Source organism: Acyrthosiphon pisum, chromosome A1, assembly GCF_005508785.2.
Source record: "Acyrthosiphon pisum isolate AL4f chromosome A1, pea_aphid_22Mar2018_4r6ur, whole genome shotgun sequence".
Lineage (NCBI taxonomy): Eukaryota > Metazoa > Arthropoda > Insecta > Hemiptera > Aphididae > Acyrthosiphon > Acyrthosiphon pisum.
Window position 1 is genome coordinate 61918394 of NC_042494.1, and position 10699 is coordinate 61929092.

General features: G+C 31.8%; 2 protein-coding genes across 3 annotated transcripts in view; one reads left to right on the forward strand and one right to left on the reverse strand.

Annotated features, from left to right (window-relative positions):
• Positions 1–10699, reverse strand: part of LOC100159027 — a 302306-nt gene that overhangs the window by 267297 nt on the left and 24310 nt on the right. The gene's annotated exons all lie outside the window — the stretch shown is intronic.
• Positions 147–7921, forward strand: LOC100571189. 2 transcript variants are annotated; one of them, XM_016803861.2, is made up of 10 exons: positions 147–1155; positions 1511–1680; positions 1935–1948; positions 2040–2135; positions 2198–2409; positions 2490–2639; positions 3065–3120; positions 7377–7429; positions 7541–7687; positions 7761–7921. In XM_016803861.2, exons 1-10 carry the CDS (start codon positions 1108–1110, stop codon positions 7904–7906), a joined length of 1092 nt encoding a protein of 363 aa, XP_016659350.1. In that variant the 5' UTR covers positions 147–1107; the 3' UTR covers positions 7907–7921. The 2 variants fall into 2 exon arrangements, with proteins under 2 accessions (XP_016659350.1, XP_016659352.1); XM_016803863.2 differs by lacking the exons at positions 147–1155; positions 1511–1680 and adding an exon at positions 1702–1826.

A 10699-nucleotide genomic window follows, 5' to 3' on the forward strand; every position in this document is an offset into this window, starting at 1 on the left:
AGTGTTGCTCGCACTGATAAAAACAAAAACAAAAACAAGAAATCGAAAACCGTACGACACAGTTGTACGCATGGAGGTCGGAGGTAGAATATCAAACACATGGAGAGTGAAATCATAACAAGACGCTCCGCGGCCATCGCGGTCGGTGCGATGGTAAACAAAAACAAAAACAAAAATCACTATATAGTAAATAGGTAGTCGATACCTGTTAAACGTTTACTGCGTCGTCCGTTCTCCAACTCATACCGTTCGGCAGCATCATATTATTATTATTATTATTATTATTATCATTATTATGTCGTCGTAATATTACATTTTTATTATATTAAAATTACGGGTTTGGCGGTGGTCAATGTTGTCCCGGTGATCAAGCTCTATCGAACGGACGGCGACCTATAACGTCAGAGCGGCCCAGATTTTTCAGGTCCACGGCGACTTAACTATACACACTCGCAGTCTTACGTACCGAATAGTGTAGTCGCATGCTTTGTGTGGTACGGCACCGAAATCCATTGTCGTCCTCAGTCGATAGTCCCGAAATTACAACATCCGTCGAGAGCGCTCCGCGTACCCGACACCCGACTGAGTCGTCGCACCCGCCGCTGAGCTGCCCTCATTTCACCGTTCGCTCTGTTCGTTTGCGGGTCGTCTGCCCGCGTTTGCCTCTCACTGGTCCACCCTTACGCCATTGAGAATAAAGTAAATCGCATCGTCTGTCGACGTACCGTTAGTTGCGGCCGACTGTGTTTCCTTCATTTCGCATTTATTACCGTGGAAATCTGTCACCGCCGTGCGGCATCGAGCACTCCACTCGTCTGACTACCGTTTGATCGCTAAAACGTCTTGCACCCGACCCGACACCGCCATTTGTCGTGCGTTCTGGGTGTTGTCCGCGCACGACCGTTCCGCGAGTTCCGTCAGCCCGACGTTTCCCATCGCCGTTTCATCGATCGCGTTTTCGTCGTTGTCGTCGTCTAGCGTACCGTGTTCTGCGTAAGTGCTCGCCGACGCCGTCAACCGTCGTCCATTACGCCGAGTACGAACACGCGCGCGCTCGCGCACACAAGGTAAGTCGACTCGTCTCGAGAGTTTGACCGTCGTCGTGTGATGGCCGCCAAGAGGTCGGTTTCACCCGGACCCATTGACCTGATGAAGGTAAGCTGATCGTGTGCGATGACATTTTCGGGGACCGTCCCCGGTGTCGCTTTTACTGTTTCGTTTTCAGGGTGGGCTCGCGCGACCAGGCCGTGCGCAACGCGCACGGTCGACGAGCACTGCTGCGTTGCGCGGATAGGGCACGGCCCTCCTTTATTTTTTGCGTCGTGTGGCTTGTTTCTGGCTCGTTGCGTTTTGAATAATCCTCGTCGCCAGTCTATCCGATCGATATTGCGTTTATTTTTTTCGTTAACGATCTGTAGGGACGCTCGCGAATGTGCGTCAAACGATTTTGATCAAACAATATGTCTATACTCAAACTCGGGGCTTAACGATTGTTCTGTTTTTTTTTTAGGAAATAATGAGATTAATTGCTGAACCGAATTCGGTCAACAACAAAAAAAGACTGGAAGTTGCTTATTTCCAACACCCATCTAAGACGGTTGATCCAACAACTTGTGATCTATGTAGTGATAGTACAGGATTCGTATGCAGCAGCCAGTATCAAAAAGGCTCAAATCACCAGTAAAATAATTTTATCTTATATTTATAATGCATGTTTTATTTAAATACTAAATATTTTATAATGTTATGTAAATATTTGTGTTCATGCAATGAATAATTTCCTTGATGGACGCTGATTTAGCGGAGCCTATATATGTATCAATAATGTAAGTAAAATTCAATCATTATTGCATTTAATTAATTTTTGATTTGTTTGTATTAACCAGTTAAATTGTATGTTATAGAATGATGTATTAAATCCTCTAATTTTTCAGGAAAAAATATGAAGGTAAGATTGAAATCATAATACTAGTTTAACATACAAATTTCATTCAAAATATTGAAAACTATTATTTATTAAATCAATATTGTTTTTACAGCGGTTAGACTCAAGATTAATAAAATATTTGATTTTGAATATCCGTTCAATCCATTTGAATCATTCCTCGAAGAAGTACCTATACAACGCAAATACAGTATGTAATATGTTTAATTTTTTTTCTCCTCAAATACTTAATTTTATTAATCTTTTTATCAGATGTTAAACTTCCTGCCAGAAAACAGTTAGATAAACTAAAAATGATTCGTAAGAACGACAGATGTGTTGTGTGTAAAAAAGGTGTTCTTCAAGCACGATTGGTACAATGTCATTACTGTATTCGACTTTATCACCTCAATTGTTTGGATCCTCCTATCCGTGATTGGGATCATAGTATGAGATGGATTTGTCCAGCACATGATGATTTCTTAGTTAGTTATTTAATGTTTTTACAATTAATTATTAATTATTGTTCATACTAATGCATGTATATTTTCATTTTTTATTTTAGGAATTAGCATATCCTGACGTTTTCACTCCTGGTCAAGGACTACTTACTACTAATAGTATAACAACCAAGAGGACCCGATGTGAGCTGCCCAGTATACCTGTAAACAAATTTTTCAACATACCCAGTAAAATTGACGCCATGTATAAAAAGGTAATAGGTTAAAATTGATGACCAAGACTTGAACGTGTACCTACCTTGGTTGTTGCTGAAAAATAAACTGAATACAAAAATGTAAAATAATTATCTCAAGTTCAATTATTTTTAATTAACATACTAACGCATCTGTTAAAATATAATTAGGTTAGGTTGGTCCTAATGTAACCTGATGCAATTTTTGTTAGGTTGGTCCTATCCTAACCTAATTCCATTTTTGGTAGGTTAGGTTGGTACTAACCTAACAGTATTTTAATTTTAAAATGAAATACCACAGAACAATAATACTGGTAATATGACGTTTCTTGCTAGTTGGGTTTTTATAGAAGAGTGCAGCTGACCTTAAATATTATGATCTCGTACAATGTAGTACTTAAAAGTAAATGATCAATGTTAATATTTAACTCGTTGTTTATATCTAGCCAGAAGATAATGTTCCAACAACATCAACTGAAAACTCATCTTTAAATATTTTATGGTAAACAAAAAAAGTATTTTTATAATTGGGTGTCACAAAAAGACCAACGATTTTGAATCACCGGTTTCATTGCTGGCAACATTGTTTTATCATTTTTATATCACATATCATTCCAATTTACGATAAGATGATTATCTTTTATTATTTTATTATCTTCTATTATCATTCAATTTTTTTTCGCTAGGTTTTTAAATAAAAACTTTTTTTGTTAAATTGTAAGACAAACAAATTTTAAATAAATAACACTTATATTACCTCTACTAAGAAATTATTAGGTAAAAAAAATTACTTATCTATTTTTAATCAGAATGATAACTGATATCAAAAATTATAAAAAACAATGTTGCCAATATTGAGGCGGAAAATGTGCAATTCACATAGACCTTATACTCTTAGACGGGACATATTAATATAGTAGTTACCCATGTTGACGATATGCTGCGTCCCAAGAAGCACATGCGCATTAGCGACGCACGACAAAAATCTATATCAATAATATTGTACACATAATATACGATTCTATGATAGAAGTTATATTAAATATTAAATATAATATCTTATTTGTTTTGTTAAAAACTTTTTACCTTTATAGTTATACATTTTAGTATTTTACCTATTACGATAAATAAATTATATTATTAATTTAATTAATTTACTATAATTAGATCAACCATAGTTTTATTTCTCTGAATTGGCATCACTGATACATTATCTCTTACTACTCTACCACGCCAACCATTCATGTTCCATCTATGAGTATAAGGTCTATGGCAATTCAAAACTGGAGTTTGTAACATAAGAGATTCCGTAGTGAGCTTACGAGAACGTTAATATATAACATAATTATATTCTTGAGATAGGCTTCGTGAAGATAACACCACCGCACTGCCACGATGCCCACTTTTAACTATGTTGATGTACGATATCAGAATAGGTGAAACAATTAAAAAATGTTAGTGAGTATCCATTCTACTCACCAAAAATTTACATCGGCTCTTATGAGAGGCATGGTATTTTGAGTTAGAATGCCACCAGAGTTAACTTATTATCACAAACAAACCAAAAAAAATTTCGCACCGAGTGGCAGTATGCAACATAAATCTTTAGAGGTGACAGAAGTAACTTAACGAGTAATCTAAAAAGGGGCGGTGGGGTTCTCATTGCTATTCGGAAAGATATAATTTCTTCCCCAATTACCGTCTCTAATAATTTAGTAGAATAGGTAGTATTAATATAATAGTAGAATTTATTCGCTTCCGTTACAACAACACTAATTATGATGTCTAGTGTGTATATACTTTTCTCTAGTCCCTCACACCTATACGAGGAGTTGCACATGGAAACGGTTGTATCCCTAATCCATACGTGCCCTACCCATTCTTATATTTTCTGTGGTGACTATAATTTACCAGGCTTTTCATGGTCAAATGACCCCGATGGGCTCACTTTCTCTTCGACCTCTAGTTCTTCTGGTTCCTCTGTTTCTGAAACATTTGCGTCTCTAAACTTTTTCCAACGCAACTCCGATCTCAACTCATCTCAGTCCGCGCTCGACTTAATATTTTCAAACATTGCCAACGTTCTTGTCAAAAGCAATCCTAACCATCTCATACCCAGCCTTAGAAATTTCACTTTTGACTACCCCTTATCTTCTTTTTTCTAATATCCCATACATTTTTTTACTTTTCCAAGGCTGAGACTATTCCAAAACAAATTCTTTCCTAAATACATTCGACTGGCTCACAACGTTAGGAACCTCGATGTTAATTTAGCCACTTACTGCCACTTACTGCCTGTATGATGCCTTGCATTTTTCCATACTAAAATTATTTTTACTCCGTCTAAGTTTCCTCCCTGGTACTCAAAGGAATTATAAACATTGGTGTTCACAAAAAAAAACGAGCACATGCTTCTTTCAAGGCATCACACAATCAATAGGACTATTTTGCATTCTCTCAACTGCGTACTTGGTTCAAATATTTGTTTAAAAATGCCACATGGATTACCTATTTCGTATTGAATCTCAAATTCATAGTAACCCAAGTAATTGGAAATTTGTACGCAAGAGTCGTTAAAGCCCGGGGATACCTAATCTCATGCACTTAAACGACCAGCATTGCTCAGGAAGGTAGCACATAGCTAACATATTCTCTACTTATCTTCTATTTACAGACCAACCGGTAGCTCTGCTTTACCTAATAACCCGTTTCTTTACCACCCGTTGCCTAGCAATTCTCACTCCTCAGTTTCCGATATAGAATCAAATTTAAATAAACCCTCTACTACTAAAGTACTGGGATAAATGGAATTCCGGGTTCTTTCTTAGCAAGTATTAAATTTGTAATTTCACTTCCTATGTGGATAATATTCAGGCACTTTTTAGATGATAGTATCTTTTCAGCCATTTGGAAATTATCATTTGTTACTCCTTCTCACAAAGCAGGTGATCAAGATGACATCCGTGACTACAGGCCTATATCTGTTCTAAGTCATCTAGCAAAACTCTTTGATTATCTGGTTGTTCGTAGTATTCAGTCTCCTGTTAACTCAATTCTTGTTGACGAACAATACGGCATTCGGCCAAAGATCCTCCACTCTCAATAGCATCGTGTTCAACAACTTCACTTTAATAGCGCTTGAAAACCATGATCAAGTTGATGTTATTTTCACTTCAAAGCTTTTGACCAGGTAGATCATGCTTTTTATTGACGTTCTATACAAAGCAGGCTTTGGTGAACCGCTACTATATTTGTTCAAATCCTATTAATTAAATTAAATTAAATTAATTAATAACTAAGAGAAAGCAATGGGTAAAAATCTTGGGTTGTCGCTTAGCAATTAACAGCAATTCACTTAGCTAAACAAATGGAAACCAGAAATAATAATATATATTTGTTACACTAATCCATGTTTCGTCCCCGAACGGTAAATATGGAAAATATTCTGTGTTACAATTAGATGATACAAGTTATGCATTACATTTGATGAAATATGAAATAAAATAAAAAATACATTTTTGGTAATGCCAGTATAGATAAAATATATTAATATTCACAAGCTACAAATGATTTTGTGTAGTAAAAATATAAAGGATTATTCAATCTATAATGTAACAAAGTCTTTCATGAGCAAGTATATCGGACCATATCATGCCATGATAATTAATATATACCTATAGGTTAGGTATAGTGGTCTCTCGGTAACTCGAAATTTTCGATGATTCGAAGTAATTGCTCGTTTTCTTTAAAATCTCGCAATAATTCGAATAAAAACAATGTATTTAAGTACACTAAGTAATTTGTAGTAAAATTTTAGGCCATCAAGTTAAAAACTATCCGTCAACACACGACAATTCGAAGTTCAACGCTCAGAAACTCAAAGTGTATTCATCTAAATGTACTACTTAAAATCGATAATAATTTACTTTAGAATTATGTGTAAATTTAGTATTTACCTTATTATTTCACTATCGAATTATCGTAAGAATTAAGTACGACATTTTTTTTTCATAACTCAGTAATATGAATTGCTATTTTTGTCCTCTTTATATTTTGAACAACACAGAATTCAAACTCTCGGTAATTCAACATTTTTCATAAGTTCCACCAATTTTGAATTATTGAGAATCGACTAAATATTTTATACAAGTTTCTCATCAATGGCCGGAGTTTGCAACCACTTGCTCATGAATAGTAAAATTATTATTTTATTATTTTATTTTAAATAATTATTTTGGATAATAGAGCAAAATTAATAGTGATAAAGGTTTTTATATTGATATAAATATATAATATGTTTATAGGGACATTTACTTATGTACTCTGATGCTTTATCTTATTGACTCCATGTAGGGGTGCTCCGGATTATTAATTTTGGTACTAAATAATATGATAAATAATAAGAGAATAAGAAAACTAAGCCTGAGCAGTTTCGTGTGTGTGGGAACGAAAGTGAAAAAAAAATAACGATAAATAGTTTACCACATGATGGATGAAAAAATAGATAGAAAAAAATCACAATTAGCAGGTCTTCTAAATTGTATTTTATAACCGGTGCATCGAAGTATCGAATACTGTAGAAGTGGAAGAGATGGTTTCTGTGCATTGTAGTGGTGTTATTATCAAAAAGCCAATTAGAGGGGAGAATATAACAGTATTATAAACTTAAATCTTATAGTATATTATATCCTATTATAACAATAATCTTATTGCAATTTTTATTTTAGGGTTTTTACTCATGTACTTTTGTTTTTTCAGTGATGTTGCTTCGTTTGCATTGGAATCGATAAATGCTGATCATAAGATAAATGGTAAGTATCATTTTACAATATTTGCTATTTTTCTTGATAAATAGATATAATTTGTTAATTTTATTAATCTATAAAAAAAAAAATTATCAACTATCATTTAACTTTTTTCAGACGCTGATAATGTTTCAAATGATATTTCTGACAAGTTATTGCAAAAAAGCAATTTTTTGCCATCTAAAAAATGTTGTGCCACTTTATCTTGTTTATCTGTACCCTTAAATATTTCTGTACAGAGAGAAGTAATTACGATTGGCAAGAGTGAGTTATCTATTTAATTTAAATTAATATTAACATCTATAATAAACATTTTCTATATTATACATTTTCATAGGTCATAAAAATAAACTATGTTTACTACCTTATGGAAATTGCGAGTATATTTCTGATTATCATGCCACCATCAGATTTGATAAAGTATGTATTAATTATTTTATAAAAAGTTTAACATACCTTTTATATATAATACTTTTATTCTAGTAACTTATAATCAAGCGTTTGGTTGTACTATGAGTTATTATAACATAATTAATAAAAACCGTCTGAATAGTAAATATATTATTATATTTATAAATAAATATTAAATATATTTTATATATGCATTATTTGTTTTATAATATATACTGAAATTTGAAAATCAAACAGTCAAACATTTTTTATCGTCAATTAAAATTATCTGAATAATTTAACTATATTATAAACCTAAAAATAAATAGTCTTCAGATTATACTTTTGTGTATTCCCTAGTTTTCTTTTAGAATAATTCAATAATCCAACAATATACGTTTATTATAAAATATACTACGCAACAGAACAATTTAATTATTTATAGTGACTATATTCATTGTTCCTATTGAGATCTGTACTGGGTGGAGACCAGTTTTCATTCGATGGCGGTCGGATGCTCCTCCCACCGAGTTAACCACCTGATTTGGTATTGAAAAGGAAGCCACGCCCATGCGCACGAATTGGCCGCCCGATACTGATCTCATTTGGAATAGGGTATACTGACTACTGAGTATGTTGGTAATACTATAAAACCTTATTATTAACAGTATTCGAGATTTTTGTGTATATTTCATAGTAAAATAAACTATAATTAATTAAAATGTTTTTTAGTTTAAAATATATATACATTTATTAATGTTACCAATGTAAAAAAAGGTGGTATGTGGATGTCGCTCTGCTGTACAGTATAGGTTACAAGTGGGTCACTGTATAATGGATAGTATTAAATTTGAATTCAATGATATAATATCACTGTATAAGAAAAACGATTCTGAGCGGAGACGGTTTGTCAGTCTAGGTATTAGACATACCTATTATAGGTATACTTATCTATAGTATTAAAAAAAAATTGACCTATAATAGGTATCAATAATAAATTCCAAATTAATCATATCACAATATCCATGAAGTAACGCATTATACATCAACAACAAACCTTGGTACTATCATAGATATATAATAGTATACTTTAGAAGTTTCAAGTACCCACAAATAATATCATACAATCACAACAAAATAACTAAAATAGTTATTCCGGGTTTTTTAATATGTAATTTCGTCCAAATTTGAACTTAAAATGACTACAAAAATAAATTGTGCTTATCTATTTCTTAGAATTTTTGGTAACAGAATTAAATATTTACGTGGAATCTTGTTTTAAATTTTCAAACCTTAGATATAAAAGTTGAACATTTTATAAATTTTTAACTACAAAATAATTATTCCATTTTAAATTTTGATAACTTCAAATGCTTATAATAAATAATTGTGCCTATGTATTTTTAATATTTTTCAACTGCTATTGTAACAATGTATCACGAGCCTTGTATTAATTTTTTACACTTTTTGGCCCAATAGATATACTTAATTGATATTTATAGAAAAAAAAAACTAAAAAAATTGAAAACTTACGATGTCCGTAAACAGCTCAAAAAGAGTCAAATTATTTTCAAAATTTTATCGTATATATAAATTCTAATATAAACATTCAGTGAAATTTTCAAGTATCTACAGTCATTTGTTTTAAAGTTACACCAAAAACCAAAATCAATTTTTTCGAAAACAGATTTTGCGTAAAAATTCCCTTTTTTCTTAATTTATCTTTTGTTTTTCACGGCGCTTTTGAAAACTATTGGAAAAATTTTACTTTTGACCCCCCAATGTACCAACTAGATTCACTTTCCTATCAGAAAAGATACCGTTGAAGAAAATCGAAGCACTTTTTCTGTCCTAAAAGGTGATGACAGACACAAAAAAATAAAAAATAAAAATAAAAAAAAAACACACATCATTGTAAAATCAATACATTCATCGTTCCACTCAGAATCTAAAAACTAATTGCTACAACTTATGACCAAATTTGGACGAAATTACATATTTAATAACCAAGAATAACGTTTTTAGTTATTTTGTTGTAATTTTATAATATTAATTCAACTTACTGGCTACCGTATTAATAATAAGTAATAAACTAATAACAATATAAATATAATATACAATAATATCCACACCGACAAACCGTCACTGCTCAGAACCATTTTTCGTATACAATGAAATTATATCATTGAATTCAAATTGAACACCCTTCATTATATAATGACCCACTTGTAACCTACTGTACAGCAAAGTGACATCCACTTACCCACCTTTTTCTATTTGATCATTAAATAATTTAAAATATGATTAGTAACAGTAAAAGTATTATGCTATCGGTTACGCGTCGGTTGATTATAAGATTTATTTTTGCGATAAAAATCCAAATTTAATATGATGATTATAAATATTATAAGATTATCTTAATGATTATTATTAACATTATTACAATCACAGATATATAACTATACTAGATAGCTGTCTTTACATTATTAATGTATATTACACATAAAAGTGAATTCGTTGGACCGACCTCATGAATTCACGTTAATAGCATTAATTGTTAAAAAAGTTTGGAGTATTCTTTGTTATGGAAAACAGTTTTTTTCTGACTTATTAAACCCTACCAGTAAACGACAAATTGAACAAAACTATTCTTTATTATAACCAATAGGCAATAATGCTAATTAGTTTAATTGTTAATTTGTATATTTTTTTATAATTTCAAAATCTAAATAAATCATTAAAAATTTTAATTTTAATCATTCGTGTTGTACGTAAATTGTCATTAATTTATTTACCTATTATTATTGTGTAGGCATTTATGTATGGGTTTATTTACAGTTAATTTTGATTATGATTTAAGAACATTGATAACAAAAATATGTAGTA